Source organism: Mustela lutreola, chromosome 1, assembly GCF_030435805.1.
Source record: "Mustela lutreola isolate mMusLut2 chromosome 1, mMusLut2.pri, whole genome shotgun sequence".
Lineage (NCBI taxonomy): Eukaryota > Metazoa > Chordata > Mammalia > Carnivora > Mustelidae > Mustela > Mustela lutreola.
The window spans coordinates 68,715,173-68,734,790 of record NC_081290.1 but is presented as its reverse complement, the minus strand read 5'-3'; the positions used below and the strand labels follow the sequence as shown (position 1 = coordinate 68,734,790).

The following is a 19,618-nucleotide window of genomic DNA, read 5'->3' as shown; positions in this document are numbered from 1 at the left end:
CCTGCGTATTTTGGGGACCCCCTGCCAAAACGCCAACTCTTCCTTCTTCCTTTGTTTGGGTTTGGACCAAATCATGATTCCTCTGGCAGTTGAGCTGTTCAAGAAGACCTGACCCGCATGCCGTAGGGAAAATGCCTACTCCTCCCCGGGAGTCCCAGGAACAGCGAGCTGCGGAAGGCACCGGGGTCACTGGGAGTGCTGGGGATGCACGCCCTCTCTCCCTCTGGGGACAGGCCAGCGGTCACAGCATCCCAGAGGTTTGTGCAAACAATGTGACAGTTCTCAGCTCATTGAGAGCACCCCAGCCTGGAGCCTCGACCCTGCCACCCCCGTCCCTCCACAACGCTCCTATTAAAAGAAACACTCCACCCTGTAGAACACACGTCCACAGGCTGTTTCCCCAGGCTGTTTCGGCAGCGGCCTCAGCAAATGTCTCAGCAAAGGTCTCGGGCACACAGGCATGTGGCCACGCTGCCCCCAGGTCAAGGAGCCCCAGGTGGCCACGCTGCCCCCAGGTCAGGGAGCCCCAGGTGGTCATGAGCGTGAGGGACCACCGTGCACTCTGAGAGCCGGGTGCCGGCAAATGAATGTCAAGCTGCCTTGTTTGGAAAGCCAGCAGAGGAAGGCCTACAGACGAACACACCTGTGTCTCTCGATTCTTTAAAGACAGAAAATGATCAGCAGGTTACAAACCAGGTTCACACCAAACCTAAACCTTGAACAAAATAGCACGAGTCCTTTTCAGATTCACAGAATGTTTACAAAAAGCAACCAAATGTTGTTCTACGCCACAGTGAGACCTCACTTTGCACCCATGACTACTGAAAAATAATAATAATAACAGTTTAAAAGAAACAGAAGGGTGCCTGGGTGGCTCGGTCAGTCAAGCTTCTGACCCTTACTTGGTCTTGATCTGGTCACCATCTCAGGGTTGTGGGATCAAGCCCCATGTCGGGCTCTACCCCTCCCCCCTCATGCTCTTTGTCGCGAAAATAAATAAATCTTAAAAAAAAAAAAAAAAAAGTAGGAAACAAGCCTTGGCGAGGATGTGTGGAAACTGGAAGCCCATGTGTAGACCGGTGCAGTCGCCGAGGGTGACAGGTCCTCAGAACCAAACACAGAATCACCATGTGTTTTCCCAGGCACGTGCCCAAAAGAACAGAAGACAACACGAGTCACAATAACCAGCTGTCCATGGATGGACAGACGCACAGCCACATGTGGCCCGGCCACACGAGGGGACAACACTCAGCCTTTGATAGGAAGGACATTCTGACACTCGCCACCACCGGGATGAACCCTCAAAGTACCATGGGGGTGGAACTTGCCAGACACAAGGGGACCAGTACAGTGGGGCCACACCTAGGAGGTCCCCCAAGTAGGCCAAATCACAGCGACATAAAGGGGACGGTGAGAGTCGGGGCTTAGGGGAGGGGCGTGGGCAGCCAGCGTTTGATGAGCACTGTCCGGGAAACAAGGACATTCTGGAGGTGGACGGCGGGGACGGTTGCTGAACAATGTGCCACGGACAGGGCACTTAAAAACGGTCGGAGTTTCACATTTTATTCTATGAATATTTTACGACAGTAAAAAAGAGAAGCATAAATTCAAAACAACACATCACCTTATGTCTGGAAAAACCCCGCCAAGCTGCACAGATAACCTCAATGCGTTAGCAAAGAAGGATTAAGGCCACATCCCACGGACGCCAGTAGGTGGCCTGGGGAACAACCCCACCTCTCAGACCATTATAAAGCTCCCTAACGACGACGACGAATGAGTTAGGAAATAGGAGTGAAACCAGGATTACTCCAAGTCTGGGAAGCAGAGCCAGGAGGCCTTGACCCAGCAAAACCTGGGGGCAGGGCAGCCCATGATGTAGATCCCGAACACCTGTGTCCTCAATGCAGCAGGAGCACAAAGCAAATCACATCTCGGCTTGGAGCCTCCGGGGAGAGGACCTAGGAGAACAGGAGGTGGGAGGGGCTGAGGAGGATGGGCGGGCTGGATCCAAGGTGAGGGTCTGCAGCTGCACGGCGGCGCAGAGCAGCCTGCTCAGGGGGCAAAAAGACGGAAAGCATAAAGACATCCAGAATTAGGAAAAACGCACAGGAAACTGCTGCAGATTGAGAGGACATTAATACGACCAAATAATAGATTATATCCTAATACGTTCGAAAACGTGAATGAAGCAGATTTTCTAAAAAATGTCAAAAACAGAGAACTGTGTCTAAGAATTCACAGATGGATTCTTTCAAACATTCAAGAAAGATAATTCCAATGATATTTAAAATGTTCTTGGAAAGGAGAAAAAAGAAGGAAATTCCCCAAGTTATTTTTGTGAAATCCCATAAGAGTCATGCCAAAAATTGGCACGGGAGAGAGCAGTGGGCCAGCTCCCCCCTGCAACAGTGGGAAATGCTAAACCAGAGGCGGGCTTAGGGAAGGGAAGCTGGCCTTTCTCACAGAATTCTACAGGAAAACAGAATCTGTTCTCTGTGGGGTCCATTGTAGGCAAGTAAAGTCAGTTCTGTATTAGAAAACTGGGAGGCTCCTGATGCTGTCCGTGCCACAGCTGTTACAGCAGCTCTGAGGTCCCACGGGAAGCCTGGCACCTGACGCTGCCTTCCTCTCCCACGGATGGACAGACAGATGGACTGACACTGGGCAGCCGGCCCAGTGTCCCTCCACCCTCGAGGCTAGGGGCCAGCAGGGCACACTGATGCTCTCCTCCAGGAGGAGGCCCTGTGGCTTCGAGAGCCCTGGCCTGCCTGTCCATCGCCACCTGACCCAGGCCCGTCCTACCTCCGACAAGGGTGAGGCTGTGGGGACCTCAGGCAGGCGGTTCCCACGTGCCCTCACCGCATCACCACTGCAGACAGGTGTCCTCACGAACACAACCCATTTTTAAAACAGCTTTCTGGAGGCATAATTGTAATCCCTCCCACCAAACCACCCCAGACAACTGCTGACCTACTTTCCGTTCTTACAGATTCATGAGTGTTCTCCAGAATTTGGTATAAATGGAATCACAGAACAGGTAGTAACTGGGAAGGCAGGGTCTGCTTCCATCCCTGAGCATAGTACCTGGGAGAGCCACCTGCGCCGTCATGCGTGCCAACAGCTTGTCACTTCTTACCATGGGAGAGGGGGGGAGGCATCATACGGATGGACACGATCGGCATCTCCCTTCCCCTGTTGAGGGACATCTGGGTTGCTTCCAGTTTGGGTCTTTGGTGACTGAATTGCTCTGCCCATGTGTGGATGTGTTCTTCCTGTTCCCCTGGGCAGAGGCATGGCAGGGAACTGCTGAGCTGTATGGTATCTTAGGGCTCTCTCCTTAGGAAACCGCCACACTGTTTTCCAAAGTGGTTGCACCATATTAAAGCCCCAGCAGCGCCAAGCAAGGGTTTGTACTTCTCCGTGACCTTGCTCACATGCACTGTTGTCTTTGTTCATGGCTTCAACTGTCCAGGGGGCTGTGACGTGTCTCTGTATGTGCTTAGTTGCTATTTTTACATCTTTCTTGCTGGAATAGCTATTCAAAGCTTTTGCACACTTTCAAAAATTAACTTTTTATTTTGAATCTACAGAAAATTTTTGGAGAAAGTACAGAGAGTTCCCACACACCCAGCACCCAGTTTGCCCTGTTAACACGTTACAGTAATGTGATATATCTGTCACACTTAATGAGCCACGTTGATAATGATATTACTAACTGAAGTCCGTGCTGCACTCAGACTTCCTTAGTTTTTACCTGATGTCCCTTCTGCTCCAGCGTCCAGGACACACATGACATCTCCTTAGACTCCTCTTGGTTGACAGTTTCCCAGGCTTTCCTTGCATTTGATAACCTCGACAGCTCTGAGGACTTCGGGAATTTTTGTCTCACAATTAGGATTTGTCTGATGTTCTTCTTCTTCTTCTTTTTTTTTTTTTTTAAGATTTTTATTTATTTATTTGAAAGATCACACGTAGGCAGAGAGGCAGGCAGAGAGAGAGGAGGAAGCAGGCTCCCCACTGAGCAGAGAGCCCGATGTGGGGCTCGATCCCAGGACCCTGAGATCATGACCTGAGCCGAAGGCAGAGGCTTTCACCCACTGAGCCACCCAGGTGCCCCTGTATGATGTTCTTCTTAAGGCTGGACTGAGGTTCTGGGTTTGGGGAGGAGGACCCCAGTGCTGGGTGCCTGTCTCAACACATCATGTCTAGGGCAGCTGGAAGCAGCATGACTCCTCACCTCTGTGCTGACCCTGACTTCCCAGCCTGGCCCACTTGCAAGATAAGCGCTAATGTCCATGGCCTTGAGCGTCTGTCTCTTAATTGGGTTGCTGGTCTTCTTATTGGACAGCAAGAGTTCTTTATAGATTTTGGATACAAGTTTGACTTTATCTTAAAGAGGTAGTTTTTGGTTTTCTTTTCTCCCCATTCCCCTCTAAACACAGCTTTAGTGAATCCCAGAAATTTTGATTTTTTTTTTTATTTCCATTCAGTTTACAATCCTTTTTTAAAAAGATTTTATCTATTCATTTGTCAGAGACAGAGAGAGAGCGCATGCGTGCGTGTATATGTTGAAGCAGGGAGAGTGACAGAGGCAGAGGGAGAAGCAGGTTCCCTACTGAGCCGGGAGCCTGATTCAGGGCTCGATCCCGGGACCCCTGATCATGACCAGAGCCAAAGGCAGACATTCTACCAACAGAGCCCCTCAGTTTAAAATACTTTTCTAATTTCCCTTTAGATTGCTTCTCAGACCCATGGGTTATTTAGAAGCGTGGTGTTTCATTTCCAAGTATTCTGGGGGGACTTTCCAGATATCTTTCTGTTATCTGTTTCTTGTTCCACCTGCTGCGGTCAGAGAACTGACGGCGTGACTGAACTCTTCCACATTCACTATGACTTGTTTTATGACCCTATACACGGTCCAGGCTCGTACCTGCTCTGTGTGTCTGAGGAGGATGCATATTCCAGCCTCGCTGGGACCGTCCTCCGAAATCCATCAGCTTGGGACCACGGATGGTGCTGTTCAGTCCCATACGTCCTTGTCACTTTTCTATCTGTTCCAGCAACTACCGAGTATCCCCACCTGGACCTGGGAATTTGTCTGTTTGCCATGTAAACTACCTGTCTGTTTTCACAAACACACCTTGAAGCTCAAATTCGGGGTAGAAACGGTTGAGACTGTTAGGCCCTCCTGATCCGTCGGCATCTCTGTCACAGGAGAGGAACTTCTTCATCCCTGGTAATAGTCTCTGCTCTGAAATCGACTTTGTATGATATTAACAATGTGCACTCCAGCATTCTTTTGATCAAGATTAGCATGGCGTATCTCATCCATCTTTTTACTTTTTACACCTTTATATTTAAAGTGAGTTTCTTTTAGGTAGCATAAAGTTGGGTCTTGACTTTCTACCCAATTTGACAATCTCTGCCCCTTAACGAGAGAGCTCCAATAGCCAGAGCAGAAAAGGCCATGGATGCCGGCGCACCTGCGTGTCAGCACAGGAAAAACAGACAGCCGGGCTGTGGGGGAAGTATCCGCACACTAAGGGTGGATCTGGTCCTGCCCAATGAAGCCCCAAAATCAGACAGGAAAGAATCTGAGTATCTAAGCCGCCTGACCACATCTGGAAAAAAGCTTACGAATATATTTAGGAAAACAAAAATATCCAGCACCCAACAGTGTGAAACTCAGAATGTCTGGCACCCAGTGAAAAAGTACCAGACGCGCCAGGAGGAGGGAAGCCCCAGCCCACGACGAGGAAACCCCACCCCCAAGCCCTGCCCCGCCTACGGGAATACGCGGCAGAGACACCCAGACGCCGCAGAGTTAAATGGCTATGGGACGCCTGGGTGGCTCAGTTGGTTAAGCAGCTGCCTTCGGCTCAGGTCATGATCCCTGCGTTGTGGGATCGAGTCCCACATGGGGCTCCTTGCTCAGCGGGGAGCCTGCTTCTCCCTCTGCCTCTGCCTGCCATTCTGTCTGCCTGTGCTCGCTCTCTCCCCACTCCCGTCTCTGATAAATAAATAAAATCTTAAAAAAAAAAAAAAAAAAAAAGAAGGCAAAGCTATGAGCGCAGAAAGGGTTAGTAAATAACAGGACAGTCACCTCAGATGTACAGATCATAAATATGGTAACTACAAGATATTAAAACTTGCACTGAGTAAATGAAAGATGAATTAAAATTAAAATTAAAAATTAATTTAAAACGAGAGCATTTTATCTGGTCAACCTGCACTAGCTGAGGAAATCCCAGGTGGGGAGCATTACCGAGCCTCGTCAGGGACACAGATCTGTGGGGTCTCTGCAGAGAGCAGGCGGGGAAGGTGCGTCAGAAGGATTTCAGCTCTGCACACCTTTCTACCGTCTGTACTCCCCTCAGCGAGGATGCAACAGTCTTCCAAGAGGTCACCCCTCCTGCAATCCCAGCACCCACACATCCCTCTGTCTGCCAGGCTCCCCTGAAGACTGGTCTCCTGCTAGGAGTTACAGCTGCCAGGCACCTGTCCCTGCCAGCCACGGCACCCGACTTCATGTTTGCTGATCGGTCCCCAGACTCGAGTGTGTGCTTCATCAAGACAGATCCCATCTGCGGGTCTGGTTCATGGGACGAAGGCAGTAAATCCAATGGTAGATCCTGTGATGACGGGTCATTGTCGGTCAAGTTGACAGCCAAGAACCAAGCTCACACCAGGCGACCCGACACCAGGCTGATTCCGATCACCCAGGGCCGCGTGCCCAGGTCCACACACGTGCCCATGTGGGGACGGTGCACTGAGGCTAGTTAAACATGATGATGGAACACCCCTCTCTGCACCTCCAGAAACGGGAGTAAAGACATTTACAAGTATAACCATACGAGGTCTGACAGCAGAGGAGATGAGAGATTGAGGTCCGACAGGAGGGATGGCCGACACGGTAGCCCCCTGAGCAGAGGGAACCACTGGGATGCAGATCCGCCCACGGAGCCCGAGGTGCCTGTGGGGTCGCAAAGCTGGGGGACACAGGCTGGGCTGGGGTCTGAATGGAGGACCTGGGCTCCCTGCTCCGGAATCCACTGCCCAAGCCGCAGGGGGAAATCAAGGAGTCATGTCCCTGGGGAAGCCAAACCAGGCCCCACAGATGCAGGCACCAGGGACAAGAGGTGATGGTCCAGTTCCAAAGCAGGTTCAGTGGACTTCTGCTTCCAGAAAGAGAAGATCCCCCAGGCCCCCATCCACTGTCCTGCTGCAGACCCTGATGTCCAGCCACACACAGTCCACTTCTAGAGAAGTGGAACTAACACATCTGCACAAGACCTAAAGATCCCAATACGTGGGGACCCCAAGGTATCCCATCATACACACATGTGTGTCCCACAGGGCAGCCCAGGGTCCCCTGCAGCACATGAGACAGGCAGACAGGCACTTGTAGCACACTCGGAAAGACAAACGCACAGCCAAGAAAAGCCTCCACCGTGAAGGCAGCTCCCAAATCAGAGGCTGGAGGGCCCCAGAGAGGAGAGACAGGACCAAGGACCGGGGCACTCTTTAAACAGGGTGGTTAAGAACACACAAAAGAGCTCTTGGAGGTTAAAAATATAAATGTAGAGAGAAAAAATTCAGTTGAAGAGTTAGGAAATAAAATTGAGGAGACATCCCAGAGAGTAGAACAAGAGACACAGAGATGAAAGACAGGAGAGAGCATAGAAGAAGGCAGAGAACCCACGCAGGAGAGTCCCCGAGGCAGGGAGGATGAGCCCTCGGTGGGGCAGCCATGGGGGCAACAGAGACCAAGGTCCAGGGGAGGTGAAGGACTCATAGTGGGCCTGAGAATCCCAAAACGTCGGGATGCCAGGGTTGGAGAGAAAAACCGTACAAGCCTCCCAAGAGAAGATATAAAAGCAGGTCACATAAAGGGCACTGGGAATAAGAATAGCATCGATGATTCAACAGCAACTTGAGAATCTGGAGACAACAGGAAAATAACTTCACAATTCGAGGGGCAAAACTCTGAATCTAAAATGTTATTTGCAACCAACCACGCGTGAAGGCACAAGACAGAGACTCCCTGTCTGCACTGTCACAGAAAGCTCCCAAGGACCCAGCCGGGGTCCAGTGACTGCCTGGGCAGCAACCAGGGCCTGTGGGAGCAAGTGGGAGGTGCCAGGGTCCTGGAGCAGCTGCTCCAGAGGAAACACAGCAACCAGTCCATCTGGGACTGTTGACTGCACCCAAGTGTTGTGGGGAGGGCTGCTTTGCTGGTGTGGAAAGCCTGAGAAACAGTCCACAGAAAATTAGGCAAACGGAAAATGAGCCCTATGTTAAGCAATGGGGCAGACCAAAGACTTTCTAAGAAAGAAGTGTATTTGCGCTGCCTGGCCTGGCACTTCAGAGGCACTGTTTACGTGCTCACAATGGTACCAGCCCTGCGGCTGATACAGCCACGTAAGGAGCACGGGGCAGGAGGTCTTCGAGAGCTCAGTGCCCGCTCCTAACGCCCCCCCCCCCATCCAATAACGTCTGAGCTGATCCCAGTGAGCACACGAGGAGCAGAGAGGGAGGCATGCACGCAGGGACAGCACCCGTGGGCTGACTCCGTATTATCCCGTTCATTCGGGATGAGATTACACCCTCACCCCACACCTCTGTCAGGAGGATGGGGGAGCCCTGGAACTATCTGCAGATGGTGCCTTGAACTCAGAGTGAAGTCCAGGCTGACCCTGCAGCCCTCCAGCTGAAGGGACAGGTTTCACCCCCCTTCCGGGGGCAAGAGAGTGACACCACGCCAGTGTTTCCCACTGAACCCCACTTGAAACCAATCACCTCGCCAGGTTAGTACCCTGCTGGGGTTAACCTGCTGACCCCCTTGAATGAGTTCTAATAACCAACAGCATAAAGGACTTTGCAGAGTCTTAAAATTAGAAATAGATCTGAAGGCATCCCTCCTTGAAAAAGTACTTTTAAGTAAAGTAATGAGCGATTCAACAGGTGCCATCTCAAATTTCCCTACCACTTTTTCATATTCTTCTGTGTTATTTCAATTCCCCACAAGAAGCACACACTTTCATGTTAAAAAATAAATACGTATAACTATCTCTTACAAAGTTGAATGCGAAGATCATAATATCCTTTCTATATTAATAGGACCTACCGCAACCCTAGTCCCCTGGGTCCACATCCCAAGGCCCAAAGGTGGGCACAGACATAGGGAGGGCTCAGGGGGGCCCAGAACTCCAGGAACAGCATGGGCGAGGGCTGCCGGCACACCGTATCATTCTGGCCCACAGTAATTAGAGCTTAAATAACATTTTGGAAGCGCCCATCGTTTCCAAAACCTGCAGCAGGTTTTTAAAAAGAAAACTTAGCCCATCCATTAAGATAAAATAAGTTAAACAACATGAAAGCATTTTAGGAAGGTGTGAGTGAAGCTGGCAGAGGTCGGATCCGTGACCGCCATGGCGCCTACCTGCTGTGGCAGAGCCCCCCTCACCGGATGCCCACCCCCTTGCCCCAGAGAGGAGGGGCGAGCTTGGACTCTCCTAGCCAACCTGGTCAAGGAACGAATGAGCTTTCAATGAGAAATGAAGCCTACCATTGGCCACGGGGCCACTGCATCTCCTGCCCTCAGCCCACTGCTCAAGGTCAAAACTCCGTTAAAAAACAGTTGGCTTTCTGCACGGTCCTTGCTGGCCCAGAGCTGAGCATCTCCTGAGTGCTGGGTGCAAAGCCTGGGTACCCCTCACCAAGGCCTTAGGAAGGGAGGCACCAGACACTGGGGACCCCGTCTCACCCTGCTGCCACGGAGCTTAGGGCCTGGGCCTAATGGCTGGAGGGTGACCCACAGATGCTGCCTGCTAGCCTCCAACCGGAGCAGCTGCACTGAACGCACGCCCATGATGGTCTGCGAGGCCCCTCGGGCTTCTGTGCGTGCTTGGAAGGACCCAGATCTCCTCTTCTCTGCCGGCCCATGCCTTCTGCGGTTTTGTTAGCCTTTATTAGCTGCCTGGAGATTTTGCTCCTGCCATGAACGAAGTCCCCCTCTCCTCAGCCTCAGTAACCACCAGAGGCTTCATGCCTCCTGGGGGTGGGGGTGGGGTACCCAGGGCCCAGGGCCTGTGGAGCCAGGTGCCAGGTGAGAGCGTCTGGTCTTAGGAGCCCAAAGGAGACAAGAGCGAGATGAAAACGCCCCGTGGTGAGCCCACGCAGAGCCACACCTGGGGATAGATGGCATGGTCACCCAGCTCCAGGAGGGCTGTCATTGTCATGGATCCATCCTTCCATTCAGCTGCCTCTGCCACTCACGGCCACCCACTCACCAGTGTTGCCGTGATGCAGGACACCACAGCCGTGGGCCCTGGGGTCACTGCCCTCGACCCCTCACCTGCTGCCAGGGACAAGGGCCAGGGACGGCCCCACACCGCCTGGCCCTGAGCCTCAGGGACCCCTCATGATGTCTCCGCCTTGATAGGGACCCCAAGTACAGGGTGGGCTCTGATGGGCAGGACATCTACTTGGACAGACAGGACAGGGGAACTGACACCAACACAGGTCTTGGGCAAAGAGGGCTGCTCTCTCTCACCCCCGTGGGCCAGGCTTGTGCCTGGGGTGGTCATCTACATTTCCAGAACCCTCCTTCTGAAGGAAAGCTAAGTGCAGGACGGTCCCAGCAGCCTTGAGGAGCCTTGAGGGCCCCAGGACAGCTGTGTGCTGAAGGTACCCCAAGACCACCCCGCATCTTCTGATAAAGGAGCTTCTGCTTGTCCCTGATGCCTGCTCCCACCACAAGCACACAGCACTGCTCTTCCGGCCTCTCCCAGGAGCCCCCAGGTCCGTGGGCCTTGCTGGGCGACTCTCAGACCACGGGGGGGCCAGAGTGAAGGCAGAGGCCTGGGGCCAAGACAGCCTGGGGGGCATACATTGGACAGCACCTTGTCCTGATGAAGCTCCCCTCCCCGCGTAGGAAACAAAGCTCTGAACGGGCTTGGTCCTTTCTGCCAGGACCCACTGCCACATCCTGCGGTGGGGTCAGGGAGAGCCAATGGCGCCAGAAGTCACAGATGTGGACACCAGCCCGCCTATAGGTTCTGTCAGAGCTGCTCTTAGCCAGCTGCCTGGCCTGGGCCCCAACCTCCTGAGTCCCAGTCTTCGCTGGCACCCAGCACCCAGCACCCAGCATGCAACTCGTCAACACCCAGACACAGCACTCGACACACAGCACTGAGCACTGGCACCCAGCATCCAGCATGCAGCTTGCTCAACACCAAGACTCAGCACTTGATACCCAGCACTGAGCACTGGCACCCAGCACCTAGCATGCAGCTCATTCAACACCCAGACTCAGCACTCGATACCCAGCACTGAGCACTGGCACCCAGCACCCAGCATGAAGCTCACTCAACACCCAGACCCAGCACTTGACACACAGCACTGAGCACTGGCACCCAGCACGCAGCATCTTGTACATAGCACCCCCAACACTGAGCATGTAGCATCGTCAGCACCCAGAACCAACACCCTCAGCACCCAGCACTCAGAACCAACACTCAACACCCAGAATCCAGATCTCAGTATCCTCAGCACCTAGCAAACACACCATCAGAACTCAGTACATAGCACTTAGCATCTAGCACTCAACACACATTACCCAGTACCTAGCACCCAGCACCCAGCACTCAGAACCCTAGGCCCTCTGCTGGAGCCTGAGCAGCTTGGATGCCAGAGTTCACAGTCAGGTCCATGGGACCAAAAGGAACCTACTGGTCGAACAGGGACTCTCCCCCAACCCTGCCAGGCTGCCCCTAAGAAAAGGAAGCCAGAGCTCCTGACTGATCCCTGCAAAGGCAGAGAAACCATGTTCTCCTTTGTTTGGGAGATGAGAAAAATGAGAGCAATCCTAGAAAAGAGAGATTTGGGGGCACCTGGGTGGCTCAGTTGGTTAAGGATCTAACTCTTGATTTCAGCTCAGGTCATGATCTCATGGGTTGTGGGCTCTGCACTCAGCAGGCATCTGCTTCTCCCTCTCTCTCTGTTCATCCCCCAGCTCATGCTCTCTCTCTCTCTCTCTCTCAAATAAATAAAATCTTAAAAAAGAAGAAGAAAATCTTCTTAAAAAAAAAAAAAAGAAGGGCACCTGGGTGGCTCAGTGGGTTAAGCCTCTGCCTTCAGCTCAGGTCATGATCTCAGGGTCCTCGGATCGAGCCCCGCATTGGGTTCTCTGCTCAGCAGGGAGTAGGCTTCCCTCTCTCTCTCTGTCTGCCTCTCTACCTACTTGTGATCTCTCTGTCAAATAAATAAATAAAATCTTTAAAAAAAAATAAAGAAAGAAAGAAAAAGAGAAAGAAAGAAAGGGTGCCTGGGTGGCTCAGCTGGTTAAGCATCTGCCTTCGGCTCAGGTCATGATACCAGGGTCCCAGGATCGGGCCCCACATTGAGCTCCTTCCTCAACATGGAGTCTGCTTCTGCCTCTGACCCTCCCCACTCTCGTGTTCTTTCTCTCAAATACATAAATAAAATCTTTTTTTCAAAAAATGAGAAGAAATTTTATAAAAAAGATTCACACGAAGCCCAAGACCAGGCAGGCCAGGAGGAAGGACTGAGCCGTGCCCCTCCGAAGCCTTCCCCTCCCCCTCCTGCAGACAGAACCAAGGCTCTGGGCAGTCCCCACCAACAGCAGGAGTCTCAGAACGACCCTGTGCCTGATCTGCTATGACCTGGGCTTGGGTTTACCCTGCAGATCTCTGAAGCTTGTTGGCGTGATGGTCCACCATGACTTGACGCTCGTTCTGCCAGTTTAATGCCCCAGTATTAAGTATGCAATGTTCCCAACCCAACCAAGTAGTCCCTGGGGTTAGTGAAGGTCACTGTGAGCCCCGTCACACAGGAGCCCTTAACACAAATGCTTTAATCCCAACCAGAATCTCTTGCCAACCAACAAGGCAGAAAACAAACGACTTTATTGGCCAAAGTGCGATATATCTGTTCTATTTCCACACTGGGGCTAAAGCTTTGTAACTGAACTGTGGCTCAATCAACTAGGAGTCCGGTCTCCTGAGGGAAGGCCTGTCCTTCCTAGGGAGAAAAGGCAGTTTCTATGATGTGTCTTTCCAACCTCCGAGAGCCATGAGATATGTGCTGTCTCTCCTGAGCCCAGGGAAGTGAGCTGGTGCCCATTCTGAGCACATGTTGGTGTTTTCTCACTGACTCTTTGCGCCTGTGGAGAAGCCCGGCTCTCAAGGGTGAACAGGGGAAGGAGGAGGCACCCCTGCCCTCGGAGGGTTCCTGGTCTGGGGGTCTTGCATCTGAAAACCAAGACTTCCCACGTTGACGTGAGTCCTGTACTGTGAGCTGCCCAACAGTGCCCACTTTGTTTGGAGGGCGATGTGACCGCCTCGGCCTGAACTTCCGTGACACACAAGTGGAAATCCTCAGTGCCATCCCATAAACACATTTGCTAAACTGAAGGAGGGGTTGTCCCTTGGGCCCTCACCTTCCTCCTGCTCTGTGCCTGTGCCTGTGACGCCGGAACAGTGGCAGCCACTTTGCTGCCGTGAGAAGCAGCCTGAGCATGAAAGCCCAGGGAAGCTCGTGGGGCAACAGGGGCACAGCAAGAGCTAAAGCCATGTCCTGGGTAGCACCACGGGACAGTTGAGCCACCTCCAAGTCAAGCCCCTCTCTGTTTCTCTAATTTGAGCCAAAAGCATCTTCTCTAGTGCAGAACTCTGGTGCTTCCCCTCCCAGTCTGCTCCTTCTGCAACCCAGCCCAGCCCGTGGGCCCACCAAACCCCCAGAGAACCTGGCTGCACCTGGGAGTGTCCCAGCTGGACAGCCTCAGGTCCACAGGAGGCTCCAGACAAGCAGAGCTAACTCCAAAACAGACAGATAGGGTGGGGAGCCAGTGAGACCTGGGTTTGGGACAGGATGGGGTTGCCTGGCCTCATCATCAGTGTAGAGGCCCATGAAGGACACTGGGGGGTCCAGACAGGACCACCTGGGATCTCAGGCTTCTCTGCAGTTCTGATCAGAGGGTCTAGAGGGCAAGGTACGGAGGGTCTGGAAAGACCCTCTGATCTACAAAGACCTCAGGATCCCTGACGCTACGTCCCCAGAGCATCTGCAACACAGAACTCAGCTGGGAGTCAGAGACCCAGTCGTGGGAGAAGGGGCTTAGGATGCTCAACAGAAGCAGGTGCCATGGGGCACCTGGGTGGCTCAGTGGGTTAAAGCCTCTGCCTTCGGCTCAGGTCATGATCCCAGGGTCCTGGGATCAAGCCCCGCATCGGGCTCTCAGCTCAGCAGGAAGCTAGCTTCCTCCTCTCTTTCTGCCTGCCCCTCTGCCTACTTGTGATCTCTGTCTGTCAAATAAATAAATAAATAAAATCTTTAAAAAAAAAAAAAAGAAGCAGGTGCCAGAAGAGGAAGGAGCTTCCCTCCCCCCGCAAAATGCCCATTGTTGTGGGAGGGCATCAGCGCTGAGGGAGATGCTTCTCTGCCCAGGGCTTCCAGCTGCAACCCCAGCCCACCCCATCTTGTGTGAACGACGAGGTGGATACTGCCTTCTCTCCTAGTATCTGACCCTGGCAACCTTGACACCTCTGGGGACTGATCCCGAGAAGTGCCCAGCAGAGAGCACATCCTCTACCACCCCCGGGGTGTAGGGGGTCCCCAACCACAGCAGCCCCGGACACTCTCCCTGGGCCATGTGTCCATGAAATGGTCTTCGTCCATCCGTGTAGGTCTGGGAGACAATGATCCATCTCCCTCCCCTAAGCCCATAGTCTGGCTCAGCGCAGCTGCTGTCCCTGCTCAGACACGCCCGCCTTGGGATGGTGGCTGTTGACCCGCCTCCATCCTCCCGAGATACCAGGCACAAGCCTCACTGGCCCCCTCCCCCCCAAGAGAGGATAGCCTTCCCACTCCCAGGATGCCCCAGGCGAACTCACCACAAGACGCATGACACAATGACAAGGTGTCAAGGAGCTGCTGGCCTGTGTTTGTCCTCCTTCCCATCTCCTGCTGCCTTCCACACCTGGCCCAGCACTGCAGCCCTGGGGCCTTTTCACATGCTGGGTCCCAGGGTCATCTGCCTGCCCTTGAATCCCACCTCAGATGCCCCCTCCTCCGGGAAGCCCTCCCCTGCCCCCACACCACCCCGAGGCCCCAAGCATGCTTTAGACAAGGCACATGTCACACCAAGGCAGACTGACAGGATAACCGGCCATGAACCAGTTGTTAGGGTCAAAAGAGCCACACTCCCCCTGCTTTGGCCTGACAAGAGTCTACACCAGCCACCCAGTCGCTGGTCCTGACAGCTGCCCACGCCCTTGTCCATTGGCTCCAGGGCTGCTTGCCACTTCCCGGCCTTGGGGGCAAACCGTTTTTTCAAATTGCGCCCCTGAGGACCCTGAACCCCAGATCTGCGCACATGGCCCCCGTTCAAGGCCCCCTTGCTGTCATCCCCAGGCCCCCACTCGAGCTGCTTCCACAGACTGTGCAAGTGTTCTCTTCTTTGAAGGACTGAGCATTACGTCTGGGGTGGATCTTGGGGTGGCCCAAGGATGTAAAGGCCTCCAGGATATTCCCTCAGTGAGAACAAACTTGTCAACAATGGGACACTTTCTTCAATAATTTGGCCCCAGGAGAATTGTTGTCAGCCAGCCCTGTGTGCCCACAGCCCCCACCGCTCCCTGGTGCAGAACAGTGTCCAAAGGAATCAAGGCTGACTGTGAAGGAACCAAAGATACCCCCTAGTCACCCCACAGAGAACTTGGGCCCTAAGAGCAGACGCATCTGTGGCCCCACATAGTCCCTCCCAGGCTGCATCTTGAGAGAGAGATGGCAAATGTGCAAAGCCCTCCCATGTCCACGCCAGGGGCCCAGGGACTGGAGTGTCTGGGCAGATCCTGCCATCGCAGGAAGAGGAGACCTGGGAGCCATCTGTCCCTTCCTTTGTGGCCCATGGCTGCCTACCTGCTCTGTGAGGCCACCAGTTAGTGCTGGCAGCCTTGCTGGGGCATTGAGTCCCACTCCCACCTGTCAGGCCCCCTCCTGGCCTGCTGGGTCCTGTGCTCCCTAGGGCAGCCCCTTGTCACCAAAGCAACTGCTAGCCACCTCCCTCCCTCCTCCTTCCCTTTCTTCAAGTAGCAGGTACTCAGAAGTCTGTGCCCTGCTCCCAGGTGGCCTCATGGTCCCCAGACCCCATGGAGGAGACAGCCCTCAGCCCAGGTCACACGGCAGCCACAGTGGCAGACAGCGAGAAGCCTGCTGACCAGGCGTAGGTTCAAGAGGGGTTGGGCTACCGGGACTGGGCAGCACTAGCCATTGCCAGAGGCTTATAGGAAAGGCCTGGGCTCACCTGGGATTTCACCGCTGTCCAAACAGCATCTGAACTCCTTCAGGACTGGCATCCCCTGAATTTCAGGATCTCACTCAGTCCATCATACCCTGAAACCCAGAGTGGACCAGGCAGGCCCTATGTAAACAGCCATGGGCTTGTGGCAAGGACTGGGGGCTGGGAGGTGGACCATAAGACATATGCTCAGGACAACACAGCAGCCCAGTGAGCTAGGGACAGTCTCTAATGGCCATGACTCATCTAGGCTCCAATGAGTCCTGTCCCCAGTAGGGCTGAGTGAAGCCTGCACCCACGGGGCTCCCTCCAGGCCCTCACCTCTTTCCTCCCTCCTGCTGCACAGGAGAGCTCTGTATTTCCAGTCGGGACTCTATTTCTCAGTCTATTTCTCATACATCTGTCTCTGTCTCTGTGTCTCTCTGTCTCAGTGTCTTTCTCTGCCATGCACCCTACACTTCAGTCTCCTGTCCTGTTTCCTTGTGTTCCTCAGTCTTGGTCTCAGGACCCCGTCTTCTTCTCCCGGCTGCTCTGTTCCAATCCTCCATCCTCCACAGATTTTCAAACAGCCTGTGCCCCACTGTCCCTCTCCCTCAGGCCTGTCCCTCCCCACATCTGTCTTATGTGTTCGGGGCACCTTCTCTCCTTCTCTCCAACCCCACACCTGCTCTCTATTTCTCGGGTCTATCTCTCTGGGTCTGGGTCCGGGTCTGTCCCAGTTCCTCTGTCTGTACCCACTCATCCTAAGAGGCCAATATGACGCCTGTCTGGTGGGAGAGAAAACACAGGAGAAAAACACAAGGGCTCGCCCTGGAGCTCCGATGGAGGGCCCAGCCCCCACCTCAGGGGGATGACAAATCCTGGGGGGCAGCCCCTGGCAAAGGCCCTGCGGGCACCTGCTGTGGGGGGCTGTTCCGAGGTGCCTTGGCCAGCTGCCCCCCTGCAGCTCCCCCGTTGCCCCAAGAAGCCCGCCCTGTCGCCGCCACAGGAGAAACTTTGGGCTGACATGGAACAAAGGGAATCCAGGCTGGCAATTACCCAGCTAATTTCAGCCATGTAGACAGCCAAATCAGATATTTCAGGTTTCTTACAAACCCACCTCAGGGCCTGAATTAGCCACCTAATTAATTATCTGTAACAGCCGGGGACTGGCTGGGTGGGAACATGAATTGCTCCTGGTGCCAGGATGCTTGTCCCTGAATCACGTCCTGGTGACGTAATCATTATAATTAGACCCAACCTGCAGCCTATCCTTGACCACAGCATCTCAGGATATGTGGCCCCGGGCCAGGCCCAAATGTCTTTCCATTTAATTTGTGGCAGCAGAAATGCAGCCATTCTGCAAGAGACAAGCCCACCCACAGGGCTCCTGTCCTGGGTTTGGTGGCCCCGGCCCCACCATCGTGCCCTCCAGCCCGCCCTCCATCACGGCGCAGCAGTCCCATCTGCTCCCCACCTCTGGCAGCCAGGTCCCGATTCCTCCTGCCCTGCAGCAGCCCCATGAGGATGGCCTTGTCACACAGCACCTGACTCACGCTATGCTGTACCCAGCACCAGGTCAGGGTGTGGCCCATGGAGGCCACCAAAGGAAAACATCCTGAATGGCAGAGTCAGGGGTGGCCACAGGTTCCCCTCCCAGGGAGTTCTGGGGAGCTGGTGTTGCAAGCAGGGGGGCTGGAGCACACAGGATGGGTCCCCCGGGCCCCAGCTGGCCAAACTGCTCTCCCAGGACGCACCTATCCGAGTGTGGACTTCAGCCCAGTGCCTGCCCACCTCCTAGGCCAGTGTGTTTGGCCTCAGTATGGCACTTGCACCAAAGAGGCACAGGATTCTCTTCAGGTAGGAGTCAGCAGGGTCAGAAGGGCGGTCCCCTATACACACACACACACATACACCCCTAGCACGGTCTCTGCGGAAGTGGGCCAGGGACACACCAGCTATCTTAGCCTCTGCTCTTGTCCCCCTGCTCAGCCAACCCCGGTTCCCTATGCATAGGTGAAACCCATGGGGTCCTTGCTGGACACCATAGGTCCAGGTCTGGCCTCCACCCCCCTCTGCAGCCTCCCCACAGCTGCTTGCCACACCATGCCCATCAGGTTGGCCCTTGGTTTCCATGAAACCCACCCTGGCCTATTCTCCCAAAAGCGATGATGCTGCTCCCTAATCCTTGACCCCAGCCTCAGCACTGTCTGGTGGGCTCTGCCCTGACCACAGCATGCCAGTGTGTGCCCTCCCCCACCCCTGTGATGGCCAAAGCAATTTGGGAGGCACTGGCTTTGGTCCCTTTCTTGCCCTCCGGCTCTGTCCTGATGGGGGAGTGGGCAGGTGTGTTTCCGGGGATGTGTGGTGAAGACATGTGTGAAGTCTGAAGGTGACCATGTGCTGAACATCCCCCTGCGCAACTGGAGCTCCGATGTAGGGTCCAGCCCCAGCCCCGTGCCTTGGGCCCCCACGCCCTCAACTTCCTACCTCCCAGGGCCTGTTTCATCACGAACTCCATGACGATGGCTTTGATTCCTCAGTGGCTCCTCGAAGGGTCGGAACTCACATGCAAGTGTGGCCAGGAGTTCTCTGCCTGGGGGAAAGGAAGTGGTCACAGGTCACCCTGACCAGGCCTGGGGGTGGTCTTTTTCCTCATCCGGACTGATGTCCCTGAGCATGGGTCTGTGGTCTGAAGAGAGCATCCTTTGTCCATTCCCCACTCCCAATGCTAGACCCCGACACTGACAGGGACACCTGAGAGGGTCTGGGAGGGTCTCTGTGGAGAAGGGTTTCCACCCTACATGCTGACCATGGCAGGTTGGTCCTGAGACCCCAGCTGGACTTGAAAAGTGGTCTCCCCTGGCCCATGGTTTTCTGAAAACAGCTTATGGTGGCTACTGCAGGGATGGGGGCTGGAGAGCGCGGCTCAGAAGGAGCCAGGCTGTGCAGGGCTGGGGCAGAGCCATAGGATGTTTGAAGGTGACCAGCTCTTCTGCCGCCTTGTGGGCCCTGGGCCACAGGGGCGTGGGGGATCCGTCTAAGGGACAGGAAGGGTGTGGTGGGCTGAGGACTGAGTGGATGCAACTTGGGAGAGGCCTCCTTGGCTTCTGACAGAGTCTCAGGGGCCGGCAAACCAGGCTCTACCCAGGGGAAATTCCAGGGCCCACTGCTGCTGCCCTGCGCAGAGACTGGGGTGCAAGGTAGAGACTGCAGGGAACCCAGCCTTCAGGGAACAAATGAAAATGGGAGGTCAGACCCCTCCCACCTGCATCTGCATGGGTGGGGCATTACAGGGTCCAGGTCAGCTGAACT

At 54.3% G+C, this 19,618-nt stretch overlaps 1 protein-coding gene across 1 annotated transcript in view; it reads right to left on the bottom strand.

The window, feature by feature from the left end:
* The window catches only part of CPLX1 (complexin 1), a 35,074-nt gene that overhangs the window by 14,662 nt on the left and 794 nt on the right, over nt 1-19,618 (bottom strand). Inside the window, exon 2 of the mRNA XM_059167718.1 lies at nt 18,794-18,899. Within this exon, the coding sequence (XP_059023701.1) occupies nt 18,794-18,824 (31 nt within the window). The 5' untranslated portion in view covers nt 18,825-18,899. The remainder of the gene's footprint in view (nt 1-18,793; nt 18,900-19,618) is intronic.